Source organism: Patella vulgata, chromosome 5 (assembly GCF_932274485.2).
Source record: "Patella vulgata chromosome 5, xgPatVulg1.2, whole genome shotgun sequence".
Lineage (NCBI taxonomy): Eukaryota > Metazoa > Mollusca > Gastropoda > Patellidae > Patella > Patella vulgata.
In genome coordinates this window covers 66,271,417-66,292,847 of record NC_065883.2, presented here as the reverse complement: position 1 = coordinate 66,292,847, position 21,431 = coordinate 66,271,417, and the positions used below count along the sequence as shown (strand labels likewise).

General features: G+C 36.1%; 2 protein-coding genes and 1 long non-coding RNA gene across 4 annotated transcripts in view; 1 reads left to right on the top strand and 2 right to left on the bottom strand.

Moving 5' to 3' along the window:
• Window positions 1-2,555: 2,555 nt before the first annotated feature.
• Window positions 2,556-4,839, bottom strand: LOC126820473 (uncharacterized). The gene is made up of 2 exons (XR_007679969.2): window positions 4,558-4,839; window positions 2,556-3,723 (listed from the first exon to the last, which is right to left on the bottom strand). It is a non-coding gene; the product is annotated as an uncharacterized LOC126820473 (long non-coding RNA).
• Window positions 4,840-7,723: 2,884 nt separating this feature from the next.
• On the top strand, window positions 7,724-11,293 carry LOC126820453 (uncharacterized). The gene is made up of 2 exons (XM_050548453.2): window positions 7,724-8,094; window positions 8,632-11,293. The coding sequence occupies exons 1-2, from the start codon at window positions 8,074-8,076 to the stop codon at window positions 9,715-9,717; spliced, it is 1,107 nt and encodes a 368-aa protein (XP_050404410.2). The 5' UTR covers window positions 7,724-8,073; the 3' UTR covers window positions 9,718-11,293.
• Window positions 11,294-11,444: 151 nt separating this feature from the next.
• The window catches only part of LOC126820440 (glycerophosphocholine cholinephosphodiesterase ENPP6), a 36,416-nt gene continuing 26,429 nt past the window's right edge, over window positions 11,445-21,431 (bottom strand). For both annotated transcript variants that reach the window (XM_050548423.2, XM_050548422.2), the window contains exons 3-8: window positions 18,828-18,976; window positions 16,642-16,807; window positions 15,790-16,085; window positions 14,864-15,004; window positions 13,101-13,215; window positions 11,445-11,814 (exon numbers count right to left, since the gene is read on the bottom strand). In XM_050548423.2, the coding sequence (XP_050404380.2) occupies window positions 11,585-11,814; window positions 13,101-13,215; window positions 14,864-15,004; window positions 15,790-16,085; window positions 16,642-16,807; window positions 18,828-18,976 (1,097 nt within the window). In that variant the 3' untranslated portion in view covers window positions 11,445-11,584. The remainder of the gene's footprint in view (window positions 11,815-13,100; window positions 13,216-14,863; window positions 15,005-15,789; window positions 16,086-16,641; window positions 16,808-18,827; window positions 18,977-21,431) is intronic.

Genomic DNA, 21,431 nt, shown 5'->3' with positions numbered 1-21,431 from the left:
CCTGGTTATCCCGAGTGTCAGTGACTAGTTTCGTTCGTATTGAACTCTTCAGACTGATTGGACTCACGTGTTGGGCGTTTTTATTTATACTATTCCGAATAGGCCTACTCGTCCAGTTAACACAACGGACAATCTCACATCGGTCCACAAAAGAGAGACACATATTAGTCGCCTCCAACTTCCGATTTCCAAGGCATTACAGTCTAAATAGTCGTACCTATTTCTTATTAAACCCCTCGGGCACCATGTTGAATCACACAGTATTTAACGTTCTAAAACCTAACTACTTCATGGAATCAACGACAAATCTAAACTTGGGCACTCCAACCATTTTTATCTTTGTATCACAATTTAATTGTTAGTTAATTTTAATGTTGTTGCTGGTTGAATAAATTCATATCCAGATTATACAGGTGTTCCAGTTTTTATAGTAGTAACCCACTAATATAGGTTAAAGTACATGTATCAACCCTCCAAGTTAATTCAGATTCTGGAACTAAGTTTTTTAACTCACATTTTCATATTAAAGCGAGAGTCTCAACCAGAATGTGACCACTGTCATGTTCCTTTGACAGTTAAGCACATTCTGATTGAGTGCAAGCATCTCAAAGATGTCAGATCGCATTTTTACCGTTGTCAATCATTACATCAATTGTTTGCCTAACCGGGTTTATATGGTAAAGTGTTAGGTTTTTATCATAAATTTTAATTTGTATTTATATATCATTTCATTTTTGTATTTAATTATTTATATGCATATTTTTAATGTTAATTATTGTGATATTGTTTTTATTTATGCATGTATTTTGTTCTGTGATATAATTTAGCCTGTCTCGAAATAATCACTATAAATGGCGCAATATAAATGAAATGTGGTTTAACGTCCTACTGTTCTACTATTAACCTAGGCTAATGAAGACGGTGGCGCAATATAGCCCGGTTGGAGCTGATGTTCCATAAAACAACATTTCATTTCATCTTGCTAGGCATCTTTTCCCACATTCTGTATGTTGTCTCATGTGCTTCTGTAGAGTACTATTCTGTATGTTGTCTCATGTGCTTCTGTAGAGTACTATTCTGTATGTTGTCTCATGTGCTTCTGTAGAGTACTATTCTCCTTAAAAGTCTTGCTACAAACACCACATACATAAGAAGGTCCCATAAACCTTTTTATATTTGACCGCTGGCAACGGTCTTGGGATCTTGCAGACACAAACAAACTTCATCACATTAAGCCTGTCTTAGGAGACTGGCCAAGCTCCTATAGAACCAGCAGGAGAGATGAAGTTGTTTTGTGTCGCTCTCGCATTGGTCATACCTTTTTAACTCATATTTTCATTTTGAAGCGAGAGCCTCAACAAGAATGTGTCCACTGCCATGTTCCTTTGACAGTAAAACACATCTTGATTGAGTGCAATCATCTCAAACGTATTAGATCTAAATATTACCGTTGCCAGTCAGCACGTCAGCTATTTGCTCAACCGGAGCTTTATGATAAATTGCTAGCATTTTTAAAAGAGACAAACTTTTATTCAAAATTTTAATTGTATATATTTATCATATATTATGTTTTAAATATTTATATATGTAAAGGTATTGATATATTTATTTTTAATTATATTTTCTGTGATATTTGTTTTTATTTACATGTGTTCACTGTCATGTTCCTTTGACAGTGAGCCACATCTTGATTGAGTGCAAACATCTCAAGTATATTAGATCTAAATACTACCGTTGCCAGTCATTACGTCAGCTATTTGCTCAACCGGAGCTATATGATAAAGTGCTAACATTTTTAAAAGAGACAAACTTTTATTCTCAATTTTAATTGTATATATTTAATCATGTATATTGTTTTAAATATTTATATATGTAAAAGATTTGTTATATTTATTTTTAATTATATATTTTCTGTGATATTTGTTTTTATTTACATATATAAATTCAATTATGTGATATTGTTTTAATTTGTCTCGTTAGATTCACCATATGTTTGGCGCAATATAGCCCGGTTGGAGCTGACGTGCCATTAAACAACATTTCATTTCATTTTTTATTTACATATATGAATACATCCCTGTGATATTGTTTTAATTTGTCTCGTTAAATTCACCATATGTTTGGCGCAATATAGCCCGGTTGGAGCTGACGTGCCATTAAACAACATTTCATTTCATTTCATTTCATAAGAAGGTCTTTCTTTGGTATGAATTTTACTGTGTCTCGTCACCTGACTCTTTTCAGTGAATGCTTTCAAACAAACATCACATTTAAAAGGTTTCTTTCCTATATGGGTTCTTATGTGTCTCTGTAGACTACCTGTGCTTATAAATGTCTTTGTGCAAAAATCACATCTAAATAGTTCTTCTCCGGTATGTATTCGCAGGTGTTTTTTTCGAGAACTGTTATTAAAAAAAGACTTGTCACAAACATCACATTTAAAAGGTTTAATTCCAGAATGTAGTCGCATGTGTGATTTTAGTGTTTGCTTGATGGTATGTATTCGCAGGTGTTTTTTTCGAGAACTGTTATTAAAAAAAGACTTGTCACAAACATCACATTTAAAAGGTTTAATTCCAGAATGTAGTCGCATGTGTGATTTTAGTGTTTGCTTGATGGTGAATAGTTTTCCGCAGACTTCACATTCGAATGGTTTTTCTTTAGTATGAATTACCATATGAGCATTTAAACGAAGTCTGTTGTCAAATGATTTATCGCAAATATTACATCCAAATGGTTTTTTACCCGTATGAGTTCTTTGGTGTCTCTGCAGCTTTTCTTCATCATTAAATGTCTTAATACAAAAATCACACTTATAAAGTTTTTCGGCGTGTTGACTTCTGATGTGTCTGAGTAGACTACCCTTTTCACTAAATGCGAAACTACACAGTATGAGTTCTCTTGTGTGCACTGAGTTTACTGTCTTTGTAGATCACAATTTTGATAGAACGATTTACCACAAACATCACAATCAAAGGTACTTCCGGTATGGGTACTCCTGTGTTTGCTTAGTTGACTATGGTCAATAAATGCCATACCACAAACTTCACATTTTTTAGGCTTTTTGTCGGTATGCGTTCGGATGTGTTTCTGTAGATCGCCGCGCTGGGTAAACGATTTATCACAAATATCACATTTATATGGTTTTCCTCCAGTGTGTGTCCTAATATGGACTTGGAGCTTCCATTTATTTATAAATGCTTTACTACAAAGATCACATATAAACGGCCTTTCTCCAGTATGAATTCTCATGTGCCTTTCGTGTTTACTTTTGTGTATAAATGCACTACCACAAATATTACATTTGTAAGTTTTTTCACCATTATGAATTTCCATGTGCCTCTCTAGATTAACTTTGTGTACAAATGTCTTAACACAAAAGTCACATTTAAAATTAACATTCTTATTTATCTGGTGTCTACATTTCTCGCTTAATTTATTTGCTTCAAAAACTGAAATATTTTGAATGAACCCCTTATCTTTAACATGCATCGTACAGTGTTTCTCTAATTCAATATAGCATTTGAATGTTTCATGACACAATTTACACTCATGAAATGTGTTGACCTCATTTTTTCCTGCTTCAAAATTTACAACATCACAGTCTTCTTTAGTATCCTCTTGTTTTACATGTATCTTATTGTGCATTTCTAAGTCATCGTAATACTGGAACATCTCATTACATACTATACACTGATGAAAAGTTTTAACATCATTAGATTCCTATAATAAATACAAGAACATCAAACGTTTAATGTATATAATTTGAAATGAAATGAAATGGGGTTTTAAAATGTCCTAATTTTCTGCTCAGAACAGGGCTAATGAAGACGGGCATATGCCATACAGTGTGCTATGAGGGAAATTTTGCCCAGAGAGCGACACTATGGCCTACTCTCATATCGAATTTCAACTGTCAAGGGATCTTTTACGTGCATGCCAATGTGTACACGCTACCTTGGGTTTTTTTTTTGTCCCATCCGAACGACTACGCAGCTGTTCTTGTCAGGCCCTCCATCCTGCACCACTGACAAGGAGGAACCACGCTAGAAAATCTGGATAAACTTTCTTGGCCAATGCAAGGATCGAACCCCCGACCTCCAGGCTAGCGAGCCAGCGTCTTACCCAATTGCAATTTTAAATCAATTATGTTCAGTGAAATACGCGAACAGTAAAAACTGAACGACAGTCTTTTATGTCTATCAAGTCCATTCTACATGTTTTTTAATTAATATTTTGTCGTTTTTGAATTACTTTGATTGTTTTGTAGAATATGTTTGTCTTTGTTCATTACAAATGGCGAGTCGAATGGCGACCGAAACTTGTGTACTGATTTTGAAATGTACATTTTGTCTTAAATAGTGGATATTAGGATCCCATATTTTCACTGCAAGATAACAGAAACAAAATTGATTGAAATGGACCAATATTGAATACAAATTCGTGTTTTTAATGTCGAATGTAATAATATTATATTATAGAGTTAAAGATTTAGCTCCTTTAAACAAACTCACTTTAATATTCAGATAATTTTTATATCTTTGAAACAAAACTCACCATTATGCTATTTAAATATTTTCTAGTGCCACTAGTAGTGATTAACTGCTGTCTATTTACCCATAATAATATTGTACATGTAATCATGTATTCAATGAATGGTCAGTAATATTACCAGCAAGCAATAAATAGGTGCAAAATTATGCACAATATTGTTTGACAAAATATTCTAATCACTCCGTTTAAAAGACAGTATTATGCGAAATCTATATATCTTAATTTACATTTTTAAAAATTTAGCATAATTAAAATACCGGTACATAAAAAATAAAACATAATTTCTCTCCGACTTGAAAGTGACCGGGTCCAATTCCCAATTGTACTTTCTTAACAGTACTGATCAATCTTATTTTTTGATGTGGATCTACTCAACCCGAGTATTTCACTTTATTTCTTTATTGACGTAAAACGGAAGAGTTATCGAAACGGAATGATTAGGTTTTCATTTATTGTGTTTTAAGTAATCTTTTTATATAATCGAGTCAATAAATACTGACCATTCTAATATAGCAGGCACATCCATAAGTGATTTTGTTAACAGTCATTCAGGTAGGCCACGGCCGGCGCGGGTGAAAGAATTGCATTAAGCAGCGCATTACTTAATTTATGTAATCAGCCGTATTTGGAGTGATGGCACAAGTCATGAACATACCCGAGGGCTGCATATATATTCTTGGCTTCAGTTCTACAAATAGCACCGAACTTTTTAAAAATATCTCCTCCAATTGACAGATTTCTTTTCTTTTTGTGGGTTTGTTATCCTTTTAAATGAATTCTGTATCGCTGCAGGCCCGGTCTGTACAGCGCCCTGGGCGCTTACGATGCACCCCGCCAGTTATAGTTACTTTTTTTAGAGTTACATCTTACATTATCTGATTTGTTTGTTATGAGTAGAACAGTTCTCTTGCACTTAATACAGTGGTCGGATTCTCGGAGCGGAACGAAATCTAAAACTGGATTAAAATATATCAGGAATGTCTTTCAGATGCATCAATCGCATTTGCCGACAAATCAGGTCTTCCCATTTCTTGTCAAAAACACAAATTTTCATTATACTGCAAAATATCTATTTTATTTTGGTACCTGGCAATCGGTTTTACTGGAGAGATACAGGGTGGGATGGACAGGCTAGAAGTATAAATTATTTTTGTCAGTTCGGTTAGAATATTTGTAAATAACCCAACTGGGCGTTTTTACTAGAATAAATCTTTGATTTTATGTCAGAAGCGGATCGCGAGCGCCCCGCCCCCCTAATTTTCAACAGTGCCCTTTTTTACTGCTGAAAGTGCCTTTTCTCAGACCCAAATATGTCCGTTCCCAACCCGTTGCAGGCATCCCAAATGACTCAAACCATCGACTCAAACACACCAGTATGGTCTAATTAATGCTTCCACTTTCAAACGAATTCTTGTTGTTTAGCTGACGCTGCCCTAATCCTATAGAGTGACTATAGACAGACATCAATGATAGCATCTTGTGCATGGAATCGGCGGCGTATACACTATACACTCATGCCCATCACCGACGCGCATTAGTGTAACTTGATGTAGCATTGTTTCATGTGTGGACAGTACAAGTTATAAGACTTGAATAGTGAAGTGGCTAGGGAATAGATTCGTCTTTTTTCCCATCATAATGCCTCGCTCGCCTTGACAATTTTTGAGTCGCGTGTTCAACTGGCTTTTTTGCTCGATTTTAAGGCTCTTTTTCAACGATTTCCGAACGTTTACTTAGACGAAAATATCAGCCAAATAGCTCTTGGTATGCCTACAGATGCAGGAAATGACGGATAATTTTCTTGGGGACCCCTCTCAGCGGCGTGCCGCGTCTCCGCGGTCAGTGCCCTCATTTTGCGGCGTCCCCCCTTTTCAAAATTCCTAGATCCGCCCCTGCTTACACCATTTTTATATCTATTTGTCATTTTTACTAATTATTATTGGCCTATATAGCTAGTAAGTACTGTATTTACTGGTTTAGCTTTCCTAATTTGGTATTCAAAAAGGAGAGTTTGTTAGAAAAGATGGGAACATGTGTATGACCTGTGTGTTCATTTTTCGTTGCAAAATTAAACCCTGGGCTGTTGGGAACATACGTACAAATGACGGAAGATGGTGAAATATGGGCGTATATATAATGTGTGTTGGATTTTAACCGTATGGAGTCAATAGTATTGTAAGAATGATCCTAAAAATATAAATTAATATTTAGGGCAACTAATTCTCCCTCAAATATTACCATTTGTTGTTTTAATGCTTTGTCTTGTGACTATTTCAACATTAAAATAAATATTGAATTGCTCCGCTTTAATATTACATTCCAGGCACACCTCCTAATTATCTTTAATAGAAAAAATTCTTTGTTAAAAAATTCCTGAAAAACATTCAAAATTCTAAAAATGAATAAAAGAATTTCGGATCGGTAATGTTATTCGGTGGCAATAGTGTCATAATTTAACAATTATATAAAAGAAAACAACAGTTTGATCTATAAAGGAAGGTGGCATGCGATATGGGACTAATTTGCTGTTCTCCTGCACTTACTTTTAGGTATCACTATAGGAAATGTGAAACGGCGATATTAAAAGTAGAGCTACAACTACATTTTCATTCCGTTATTAACTGGATCTGGCTAGGCTTATGTGTAACCCCCCTTCCATCCATTTTTGAAATATCTTTAAAGGGAAACCTATAATAATTTAGTTTATCGCCGTGGCTCTTTATGTATTATTGTACATAATGTTACACCAGGTTATTAAAAGTGGAACTACAAGTAGAACTACTTTAAAGCACTACGCTAGTTAGAGTTAAGGGTTCGTATTATCAATCATTGTCATATTGAAGGTATGCAATAGATTGCATGGCTTTAGGTGAATTCATAAACGAACCACTTTAAATAAGATATAAAAAACAAGGTTTGTGTCATATACCAGGTGTGTCGTATTATACCGAGTGTTGTCCACTTTCTATGACTGTTTATGTATTAATGAGTATTATATTACTATATGTCTGCCGTAGTTTCATTCAACATAGCAATAAATAGAAGTGGAATTTTGTACAACTATTGTACATTAGCTCTCGGGTATTTTAATATATTCAATGCACGTTATGTATCAATAATCTAATATGAATACACAGTGATTAGTAGGCTTATGTTAGACAATATTCACATACTTTGATTGTGCAGTAGGCAAGGTGCAGGATTATATCCATATCTCTTAAGCTAGTGTGTTGCTGACTGTGATAGAATATAGATAACAAATTAAAAAAAATGAATTTCGGAGTATAAACTGGAACATACTAAACCATTAGGTGTAGTTGGTATTGTATTGTATTTTTTTAAATGTGAACTAGAAACACGTTATAAGGACGCAAAAAACGAGCGAAGAAAATCAAATTAATTTGGAATGTGTTTTAAATTGCGAAATGAAAAACTTACTAATATTCTGATGTTATTTTGATTTGAAAAGATTGAGGAAGTTCAATGGTTTCTTAACATCATGGTTGGATATAAAACCCAATGTATGGAATAGATGATAGGGTAAGTTAGCTTTCTTCGCGACATATTTATACATCCACAAAACCTAACAATAATTGAATTATGACGGCATGTTATTATACTCATGTTTTTGAGTCACTCTTTCATATCTACGTTACATTAAAAAAGTGGTTCTCAACCTTTTTTGCCAACGGCACACCTTGGAACACATGGAAAAATAGCGGCACACCTGGCTAAATACATATGACAAATATTTGAATTTTGAAAAATAAAAACATGGAAAGTCATAGCCGGCATGCAACCGTAGACACAGGCTAGGCATAGACACATAGAGTTACTAAACTAAATAAAGAAAAATACAACTATGAACTTACCAGCAGACACCGGTGAATACTCATTTGGGATCACGTGGTTTTTCGCATTTTTTTTAGTGTGCCTTTCAAAATTTCGCGGCACATTTAGGAAGATCTCGCGGCACACAGGTGTGCCGCGGCACATTCGTTGAGAATCACTGCATTAAATGGACGATTTCCATGAAGTAACCAAATAACTGAGTTTATTTGTTTTATTCCTGCACAGGTAAAAATGAAGACAACACTTGTTTATCTAGTGTTATTGTTACTTGTACCACAGCTAGGAGGACGCAAAGCATCGAAACTGCGCAATAGAAGATCTGTAAGTTTTCACCCCACTTACTCTAAGGCACAGACTGACCCGAACTATAAACTGGACACAGAATGGACGAAACGTGTTGCCCTAAACGCTACCAAAGATGAAAATATCCGTTCTTTTGAAGATGCCATGAATAAATTTAGACAGTTGGTTTGGAAAATACATGGAGGTCGTCAACGAGTATTATATCGACAACCAGAAGGTATAATCCCAAATCAAAAAAGACGGAATAAAAAGAGAAGAAGACGCCAAAGACACAAGGAAGCGGAGCCAAAGAATATTACAAGCGTAAATCGGCCAATATCCAATATGCACAACAAGAGCGAATTACCAAGTAGAAAGCAAGAAGAAAACTCATCTGACCACGAGTCGACTAAGTATGGTGTACCATTGTTTATTTCACACCCCACCATTATTAGCCGCGTGACATCAAAGGGAAACTTTGTTGCAACGTTATTAGTTAAAGGGTCGGACAAAGCTCCACTCCTACTAACCACAGCACGCAACTTTAGAAAGATCCGGAGACAACAGAGACGCAGATATGCCAGATTGAAAAGAAGACACCGTAAACGAAGTATGCGGAAGCTAACCCGTGCTAAATCTCGGAGCTCACCCACTATATCGAACATCACCTTGGATGTCAAACATCACCGACATCGCCATCGTCATAATAGCAGACGGCGACGAAGGGGGGCCATCATGGGCGGCGTGTTGAATATTTATGACTTTCCTGTGAAAGCTTTTATTTCACAACCAACTGTTGTCGTCCGTGTGTTTAAGCCAGGACGTAGTGTGCCGTATTCTGAACGCGTTTTAATTCGGGGTAAAAATGGTGTACCGTACAGACCATCTCGCCATATTCCCGAGATGCATAGAAGAAAGTGGATTATTCCTGCTCAAATTTCTAACACGCGTAGTAATGGAGCCCCGAATGCCCAGAATATGTATTATTCGTCCAGATGGCGCAGACCAAGACCGTACAGGTATGCATAGAAGTGCATCATAATATACTGAGTCTCGAATGCCTAGAATATTCGCCGAGATAGCGTAGGCAGTGCATATGCGGATACTGTTAAATTACCAATAACAAAACCTAAAAGACAAATTGAATCGCTATCTCGGACCAGGAGGTGTTTGGAATATGACAGTGATTAATTTAACGGCCAGTTCATATAACAGAACAACTTAATACATGTAGTTTCATCTATATGGCGTTATTTATGTTTTCCTTTGCTACAGCCATTTAGTCTGTGTTCAAAGACAGGTCAAGTGTTATATGAAATGATCAAATCTCAATCATAAGCTAAACCAATATTCAAATTTGATTTATATCTTATTTCTTTTGTCTTATATTTCTAATTTATGCATTTTGATTGTCCATATAGGGTCGGTGGTACTGTATTATTGCTTTTAAAAACAGTTTAAGCCCTACAAGATTGATGTGCTCCGCCCTTCCCATGAACTATAATGATGTTTTATACTAAAACCGCCCCATAGTTTGGTTTATTGGCCAAATTATATTCTTGAAAGGGTAGAACATGTATTTATTTTTTTTATTTCTAACGACAATTAATCTAAACAACACAACAAAAATAGGTATGAAATATACAATAAAAATGTACAAATTCAAAGTTCATTATACATACAGGTCACAATTCTATGGAATACAATTACTGCTTTTTACTGAGCATAGCTTGATAATGACTAGAGAAGCCTAGTCGAAACGTCGCTCAGTAAAAAGCAGTAATTGTATTCCATAGAATTGTGACCTGTATACTCTAGTTCAATTACTAAATGCCATTGAAACAGTTCATTATACATGTTTATCTAGCAAGAAAATAAAGTAAGTGCAGTTAATTTAAAATATTATTATTTAGAACAGCTTTATATAATTGACAACACTTGACATATATTGACATCTTTACATAAAATATATTGGCCACTCTGCACATGAAATATATTGCATCTCTACACATGAAATATAATATTGGCATCCCTATACATGAAATACAAACAAATATTGGCATTCATACATGAAATCTATAAACATACTGAAGGCGGAGGTACTAACCAAAGTCTCAGAGGAGGGTGTAGGATTTTTTTTTTAACGCGAGAGTGTTGGTATGTGTGTGTGTGTGTGTGTGGGGGGGGGGGGGTACTAAAATCGTGCCGTGTCTGAGTGTGCAAACTATTTGGATTGGATGGCCCTTACTTGTAAGGTCTCCGAGACCAAGTTGACTTTACAAATATGGCGTTAAAACAGTGAGATAATTCCGTTCCATTTATGTGAGAAATTGAATACTGCATGGAAGGTCGGTAGGGATGCAAACTATTGTGTGGCCTTTTTTTGCGAATTCTCCAAGAACAAGTCAGCTTAAAAATTCAGTTTGTGGCATATGTGGCTTAATATGGGTGTATTCTATGGTTAAATGTCAAAAAGATTTTGTGAACGTGTAGTGCGTATAAATAAATAAAAAAGAATAGGGATATATCAAGTTTATAAAGAATTGACAAACAAACTGATGAGGACAATATAATGATAATGTTGTAATAAATATTTTATTGCAAATATATTGTTTACAAATGTATAAGAACAATTTATAACAAATGAGGAATCTTGTAAGCAATGTTAATCCTGAGAGGTGTTCACATTATAATGAAGGTTATGAACAATATCAATAGGCGGGGAGGCGCGCACTGTGTATCTGTACCTGCAAATTACTAAAATTGCACCATTACGAATATCTAAAATTATTAGCTTTGGAACTCTATATAATAAATAAAGTGGCATCGGATTAAGGGCATCAATCTTACCTACACGTACAGCGCGGTGGTTTAAACTGAGATCCTGTCTAATGATTTAAAAACAGAGTGTTGTACAGATTAAAACAAGTAAAGATATTGGTATTAGGTAAGTCAAGGTTAGAGTGCTCGCCCCTCCTACTGCAGGTGGCAGTTTATCTGTGACTAATCCACTAATCGTAGACCATGTACCATTATGAGATTCTGGTATAAGACCCAATATACGACACATAATCTGATAGAGATGTATATTTTCTATTCCTGGTCCTCGGTAATGAGCTTTAAATGCTGAAAGAACAACCAAGTATAGTGTAAGTTAAATAATACTAGTATGCAAATAAAACACAGCGGAGCCGTATTTAGAGATATTTTGGCCAACCTAAAAATGGCGTCCATTAATTCTATGGTGCATAATGTCGCTTTGTGCTACATCACGTCTATTAATGGAGAGTGCGACTAACTCCAGAAATACCGCAATTCTGTATCTGTTTTAAAGATACGTTCTTACGAAAGTATTTATAGGGTAGTTATTACCAATAAACGTATTGCAAATGTGATATTAATTGGAAAGTAGAAACGCCCAATCTTACGATAAAAATACCGGATCCCCTGAAAACACCATTGAGGTAAGCCAGGGCCAAAATGCCAGGGCATCACCATCTGGCAACCCGACGGCTTATTGTTTGTCAGCTTGACTTAGGGAGCGCTTGCTATTTTTGATTGAATGGTTAGGCGATTTTGCGAATATTGGGAGGATTAAACTTACAAATGACTTTCATTAAAACAGCGGAAAAAGAAGTTAGCAGAAGATAATCCAAGAATTTACTTAGGCTTCAATATGTATGACAAATGGACAGTAAGTAACGACAAATAACTTTTGAAAACGGACCCTCCCTCAATCAAGTTACATGACAAACATGGCTTTTAAAAATACATATTTTAGATATTTTTATATCTTGGGTTATTTCCTCGCGAATACAATGTTTTAAGAGGAAATTGAAGCAAAATATTTATAGATTAATTAGTTGATTAGGTTTTTAGTCCAAATACATCATCAAATCACCCCGTTAGTACGCGGAAGGTAACTTTAAGTAGACAATTAATGAAATGCCATATTCTCGATATCCTTTCAATAAAGTATTGCAGCGTTATGGTTGTGCTAATATTTTTTGGATATATATATATATATATATAAAATCTTCTGTATAAAAATACACAAGCAGCCATTCAGTTAATTAAAGTTAAGTTATTCATAGGTAAATCCGAGTTAGATAGTAAATTATTCCTGTTTTTGTGAGTATAATGCGTTTGCGGTGGAAATAGGTTATGTATCCAGCCATTCAAAGCTCTTTAAGAATAATTTGACAGCTGATTGTGACATACATTCCATGGAATATCCATGAAATGATTATATGCACGAACTTTACATTATTGAAGTCTTTGGTGAAACATTAGTAGTCTTACCCCAAAAGGTTTAGATAATAGGGTTATCGCCCTTTAACTGTTATGCTAGTCTATGCACACGTTGGCATCTACTACCTAATACATTTAGGCGAATGTATCTGAAAACTTACATGGCCCAAAACCTAGAAATATCCCTCTCATATCAATATCGGTATCATCATAACCATGCACTCCCATTCTCGGCTGAAAATCTGATTTTCGTGATGGATAATTCGGTTTTACCGGCTGTAAAGAAAGCACAATTTTATTTTGATATTTTAGCCAATTTATAAAAGAACGCTAGCCTATTGAGTTATTGGTGTCGTCAACGTTCTGTTTATTTTATTCTATAATAACGAAATATATTTCCTTGTGTCTCCTGACTAAGAACAAGGAGGATTTAATGCAAGGAAATGGAAATGTCATGGGGTTTAACGTACAACTACTGGGCTAATGAAGACGGGCATGTGCCATACAGTGGGCTATGAGGGAAAATTTTGCCCGAACAGCGGCGCTACGGCCTACTCTCATATCGAATTCTAACTGCCAAGAGATCTTTAACGTGCATGCCAAAGTTTACACGGGACCTCGATTTTTGTCCTGCACCACTGACAAGGAGGAACCACGCCGGAAATCCCGATGAACGTCCTCGGCTGCCGTGGGGATCGAACACGGGTCCTCCAGCTTAGCGAGCCAAAGGCAAGGATATAGAAGTATCTTCTACAAACTCGAATAGTAGGGCTCCTAACACACAACTGGCCAGATTCGTTAATATTGGTCAATTAAAAGAACCCAGAACATTTCACACTTTTAACTACATGGATTACCAAGAGAATTGGTCAGCTGATAAAGGTGACAAGTTTTGTTCCCAGATTCAAATTATTGTATAAACTTTATTCATATCTTAGATCTTCGAAATAAAACTCGTCACAACCATGCCTTTAGTGAACTAAAACGCCGTGGGTAGTATTTATGAGTCTTTCAAAATCCTCTTTTGTATAAATTTTCTTCTTAAGCAAATGCTAGGGCCTTTAAACTCTTCCTTACCCCTGTGGTACATTTTAATCTTTGCTTATTCCATGAGGCTTGGACTGGAAAATGTTTATAATTCTTGGCGAAAAGAACTTTTAGTAACTGTATAAGTTTTATTCAGAAAAAAAACAACGTTTTGCAGTTAATTGATAAACCGCTCTGATGCCAGCTTGAAAGAGTAGTGAGGGGTTGAACATTTATTGTGCAGACTGTTCAAGTTTTGATATTTATTTCACTGTTAATTAAAGATACATTATACAAGAGCTAAATCTGCCTATTGCAGGTCTTTCTTTAGGCCTGAAATGTTATCTAAATTATTATTTAGACATTAATTAACTTATCCAGACCATAATCAACTCTAGATGGCAACGCTAGCCTGCGATCTTTATAGGATTATGAGCCGATTTACTGCATAACTTTCCTTCACGATTTAACGATTAAATGGATAATCGAGACTATGCTGTTTAGCGTACTAACTTTAGTAATGATGATCAAGGCTAGGCGGAAATTCAATAGCTTTGTTCTCGGTTCATAGTGGAGCAATTTGAATGGAATTTTCAGCAAAATGCCTTTACATTATCTAGTTTTTAACTATTATTGTGAGAACTGCCAACTCGTTATCGATTCTCCCATAATGTATCTTTAATAAACCGCTTTGATGGCAGTTTGAAAGAGTAGTGAGTGGTTGGGCATTTATTGTGTAGCATGTTCAAGTCTTGATATTTTTCTCACTGTTTACATTAGTTTCTATTGGTTATAATTCCAAGCTGCTACCCTTAAAATCAGTTTAAAGTAATTGCCACAAATGCTGTCACCCTTAACATCAGTTTAAAATAATTGCCACAAATTTGTAAATTCCTACCGTTAATATATAATAAGGCTTCTCTGCTATCATTGTTATTGGTGCTACACGTGCATTATGTTTATAATGATATCGTTCCGGTAAATCTTCACGTTCATAAACATGCATTTTACGGTGAAATTGTCTTAACTTGTGATAAACCTGAAACAAACAAAAAATGTCGTCATGGTGACACGTTATAGCCTCCCATCTCCAGTCAAATACAATTCCGATTTTGAGTAAGATGTGATAAAGGTGATAATCTACTCTTTATTAAGTAGCCAAGATTATTCCAACCTACATTGTCTGTAGGTGCTGCGAAGGAGTATAACGTACAACGCTGAAATATCCCAAGGAAGTTTTTCGGCGAACAACGGAATCGAACCTGGGACCACCATGTTACATGTAGTTAATTAGTCAGCGTATCACTCACTGGAACAATCAGCGTTCACAGTGGTGAAGCCCATGGTTGGGTGGCCGAATGATTAACGCGTGCGCGTTTGATCATAAGGTCTGTCATTGGGTCAAGTGGCGTCGTATCGATTCCCCGCTTGTACGTGACAAGGAATAGGGTCGCCTGTCCAACCTTGTGGGGGTTTTCCGGGTCCTTCGGGTCCTCCGGTTTCCTACCACTGCTAAAGACCCCTACACACTAGCGAATTATTGAAATAAAATTGAATCATATGGTTCAAGGGTAGACCATTGCGCCGCTGTCCAGACACAGTTCCCCCATAGCAAACTGTATGGCATATTCCAGTCTTCATTAGCCCAGTAGGATTAATCCAGTCGGAGTAGAACGTTTAACCTCATTTCATTTCGTTTGTACACTCTCTAGTTGGGACATCAATAGAAGAGCGATAATAATTTTCTGGCCAACTGAATTGGACGAGGGTTCAATTGCGTTTGTCGTAAAATCAAATAGCAGTAACTATTTTCGTGAAACTCACCTCTCTGTGTTTTCCAGGTTTTGGCCAAACACTTGATAGTGGTCCGTTTTCTAGAATAACGTCATAATCATTCCGGTTCAATATGCTAGCCATATTTATTAAAGTTCTATTGGTCATATCTGCCATACCGTGATCAGAAAATATCATGATATTTAATCTGTCATTTAATCCCATTTTCACTATGTCTTCTGTTAGTTTAAATAATTCAGCATCTAAAGCCTGTATATTATCGTTCAATGGTTTACTCTTGGGACCGTAATCATGTCCTAATTTATCGGTCAGTTCATAGTATACGCCTGAAAATAGAGAAAACATAATAATGATATCTTTACCAGATTTTAAAATGCGGAAAGAGAGGGAATACAGGGGTGGGGTGCATGGCCGAATGGTCAGCACGTGCGTGCTGTATCATACGGTCTGTCATTGAGTCAACTGGCGTGGTACGTGACAAGGAGTAGGGTCGCCTGTCCAACCTCGTGGGTTTTCTTCGGGTCCTCCGGTTTCCTCCCACTGCTAAAGACCCCTACTCGCAAGCGAATTATTGAAATAAAATTGCAACATGTGTTAGTCATGAAATGACCTAGTTTGTGTCGAGTGGACGTTAACCCCCATTTTATTATATAGCCATACAGGAGACTTTAGATCATAAGATCTGCCATTGAGTCAAGTGGCGTGTTTTAGATTCCCTGCTTGTACGTGATAGGGAGTAGGACTGTCTGTCTAACCTCGACCGCCCCCAAGTGCTAATGACACCTACGCTTAAACGAATTAATAAAAATAATTGAATCGTAAGATAGTCCTAAAATAAGAATTCGTAAGTATTCACTGAAATTGAAATGAGAAATATATTACCGCCTAAATCTGCTTCGTTATTAACAAATTTCCGCATGATGTCCGACATAACTCTTTTAAAATCATCTAAACTAGGCGGGCCATTATATGGTCTACATTGGGTTGGCTTAACATCTCGAATGGTAACTTCACAGCCAGGCCAAAAGTACATATAACTGTTTAACTTCTATAAAATAACAACAATATAATTTTTATATTATAACCAAAATACACACAGCCTTATTCTGTAGCAGACTTATGTCATATAACTTCTTTATGTAGGGTTCCGGTTTGAAGTTGAGATATTTCTTAGGCACGGTAACCAAAAAGTAATTATACAGGTCACAATTCTATGGAAAACAAGTACTGCTTATTACTGAGCGACGTTTCGACTAGGCTTCTCTAGTCAATATCAAGCAATGATAAAATAAGAAAATATTTAATGGATAACTTGTTGTGGGGTATATACAATGATTTGATTAGGTTTTAATAATGACAAATGCTGAAAGAAGATGGAATTTGATTAATGTTATAAACGACCACTTTACCTAAAATTAACACAGATTGATTAATAGATAGCTTGTTGGGTGGAGTATTTACAATGATTTGATCAGGTTTTAATAATCACAACACCCTAAAAAGGTGAAATTTGATTAGCATTATCAACGAAAAATGTTGATATTATATGCATGTTGATGTAAGTGATTCCACTAATATACGAAAAAACCCTTAGAACAAAGACTGCACAAATTATCAATGGTCCCCTGAAGGCCGACTATTGAATCGGTGAGAAGTATTTACACTGGATGTTATAGTGATTTCGAAAGGTAGGAAATTATAATAATTAATAATTGACTATAATTTTGTTTTTCAGGGCTGCTGTTATTAAAATTCAATGCACTTAACAGTTCAAATCCTGTCCTTCTAAATCACGATAGTATCGAGTGTAAATACTACTCATTTATTTTTCATTACATGTAATTAGAAAGGTATCTCTGGTTGGCCAGCATTAACCAAGTATTGATGTGTACATGTATATATTGTCTCATATTTTATCATTGCTTGATAATGACTAGAGAAGCCTAGTCGAAACGTCGCTCAGTAATAAGCAGTAATTGTATTCCATTTGTATTCCATAGAATTGTGACCTGTATATTCCAGTTCAATTACTAGATGATATTGAAACAATTCAAAAAGTAATTGGATGTACTAATATAATGTTCCAATAGTCTATTAAGGTCCGACTATTAAATTGGGAAATGGTTTTCAGTAGGATTAGAAGAATAGTCATCTATATGTTGGTGCCAATTAGAAAAGAAGTAATCCATTGTGCATATTTCTATACAGGTTCCGGCAAATCCCGAAATGAGCACGCTTGCGTTGAGTGGACGTTAAGTAGGAATCTAAAAGTCCTTTCAGTCAGCGAAAAAGGTAGTTGACTACCTATCATTAAAAAAATCTGATACAATTAAATATTGGCATGGTGCGTAGGCGGGTGATAACATCATCTCACTGGCTTCCTTTCCACACGCCGTGATTTGGAGATAAACACGTTTCCTGCCACTGTAGACAATTTCTTCTGACAAAAAGGGGGTCGAAAGTACAGTTTCACCACTTTAAGCTAATTGATCCTGGTAGTTAAAATATATTTTGTGGAGAACCAGATCAGATAAATGAACTATGAAATCAAACATACATACTAATTGCAAAGGTATACGATATTTTGGAGTTTGCATTTTTCTTCGGAACGTCATAAGATACAATAACGTCATGAATATGTGGTAGGTGGAATAGAGATATATAGACTATTTATATATTTCTATGGGCAGGGATTTTTCTCTATTATGTATGTATATTACAATTAGTATAGGATAAGGGGGCCACGGTGGCTAAGTGGGGAAGATGCTGGCTAGCCTTGAGATCGGGTGTTCGATCCTTGCATTGGCCGAGAAAGTTCATAGGGAGGGCCCGACAAGGACAACTGTCTAGTCGTTCGGATGGCATGAAAACTGAGGTCCCGTGCATACATTGGCATGTACGCAAAAGATCCCTGGACAGTTGGAATTCGATATAAGACTAAGCCATAGTGCCGCTGTCCGGACAAAATTTACCTAATAGCACACTGTATGGCGTATGCCCATCTTCATTATAGTCCAGTCGGACGTTAAACATTGGTGAAGTTGACATACATGTGAGTGTCTATTTACCTGTTTTTCAGCTGAAATCCAGACGGGTTCTGCCTGATTCCACCAGTAAGAATGATATTGTTCTGGATTTGTCCCGATCAGGAATGATTCTTTTTCTACTTCATCATACATATAATTACTGATCATACCATGATTCTCTGTATATAACCCTTCAATGACATATCATACAAATAACTAATCACATTATGGTTCTCAATTAAATATTATACAGATTTCTAATCACATTACTGCTCCCAATAAAATATCATAATCACATTATTGCTCCCAATATTATAATCACATTATGGCTCCCAACAAAATATTATACAAATTTCTAATCACAGTATCACATTATGACAAAATATTATACAAATTACTTATCACACTATGGCTCCTTACAAAATATTATACAAATTTCTAATCACATTATGGTTCTCATCAAAATATTATAATCACGTTATGGCTCCCAACAATATTTCATACAAATTGCTAATCGCATTATGGGGGAGTGACGATGGCTAAGTGGGTAAGACGCTGACTCCTAGCCTGGACGGAGGGCCTGACAAGGACAGCTATCGGAAGGGATGGATAACCGAGGTCACGTGTATACATTGGCGTGCACGTAAAAGATCCCTTGGGAGTTGGAATTCGATATAAGAGTACGCCATAGTGCCGCTGCCCGGGCAAAATTCCCCTCATCATAGCACACTTATGACGTATGCCCGTCTTCATTAGTCCAGTCGGAGCAGAACAATAGGGCGTTAAACCCCATTTCATTTCCTTTCACTTATAGCATTATGGCTCTCAACAAAATATTATACAAATTACTTATCACACTATGGCTCCTTACAAAATATTATACAAATTACTTATCACACAATGGCTCCCAAAAAATATTTTACAAATCGCTAACCACACCATGGTTTTCAGCACAATTTCATATAGATTACTAATCACATTATGGCTCGCAAGTGATGCAGGACAGAGGGCAAAGGACAACATAATTATAGTCGTTAGGAATGGACGAAAAATTGCGGTCAAGTGTACACATTAACGTGCCCGAAAAAGAGTAGACCATAGTGCCGCTGTCCGGTCTACAATTTCCCTCATAGCACATTGTATAGCGTATGCCCGAATTCATTTGTTCAGTCGGAGCAGAACAGTAGGACGTTAAACCCCATTTCATTTCACTAATAAAATTATGGTTTTTAGCAAAATGGTATACATATTTCTGATCATATCCACGAAATATTTCCGCTTTTAATAAGTCCGGTTTGAAATACGAATCGAATGAAGTGTAAAAAATCTACAGCCGGTGTTTAATAATCCACAATTCTTGCCTTGTCTACAAATCCTTACAAACACATTTAATAGGCCTTCATAATAACGTCAAGGAAATTACAAAAATTCCCTCAGGATGTTACATTTTCTATGATATAAGCTGTTAACCAACAAATTAAATGAATTAATAATTTAGTGTATGTCTGGTGATGTTATATAGATGACAATATAAAACAAATGTATAAGTCATGTTTTCAGGAAACCATCAAATGAGAAAACCGGAATTGGGAGTTTGTAAAACAGTAGATTCCTTCCTGCCATCATGTTGTTATTTATATATTTATCTCGGTTATTTGTTTATCTATTTATTTATAAACAACCACGCCTTGTGTGCTGTAATCGGGGTCGCGTTTAATAGACGGTTCATATTTTGCCGTTTCTTAACTCGTCACGCAGTTATTAGCGAGAGAGAGAGAGAGATCAATGGGGTTTAACGTCCACTCGACACAAACTAGATCATTTCGGGACTAACATATGGTTTAATTTTTTTATTTCAATAATTCGCTTGCGGCGTAGGGGTCTTTAGCAGTGGGAGGAAACCGGAGGACCCGGAGAAAACCCACGAGGCTGGACAGGCGACCCTACTCCTTGTCACGTACAACAGGGGAATCGAAACCCCGTCAGTTGACTCAATGACATACCGTATGATACAGCGCGCGCGTGCTAACCATTCGGCACCCAACCCCTCCCCCCAGCAGTTATTCGCAGCACAAAGATAAAATTATGTCATTCGAAACAGTTCACCATATTTATAGTGATGATACAGATGTTATGTTGTCGTAACAACATATTATTCGAACCCTGCATTGACCGAGAAAGTTCATTGGCGTGCACGTAAAAGATCCCTTGGCAGTTGGAATTCGATTTAAGAGTAAGCCATAGTGCCGCTCTCCGGGCAAAATTTTTCCTCATAGCACACTGCATGGCGTATGCCTGTCTTCATTAGACCAGTATAGGAGCAGAAGTACGTTAAACACCATTTCATTTCTTTTCATTTCGTAGCCAAATAAATACTATTTATGTTTTGGGGAGCATTATATTTTAAATTATTTAGACTTCAATAGATCCTGTCCTATCTGTTTCTAAATGATTTGTATCTGTTGGACATGTTATGGCAATTCCTGGAAGATTACCATTTTATTTGCTTCTGTATAGCTGATACCTATTGTCTCCTTTTTGTTTTTCGTTTTCTTCGTATTTCTCAAAATTTACAAACGATGTCTTCCATAGTTTTTCCTTGAAACGGCAACCAGATTAAACATTCTCTAAATTGACCCAAACATA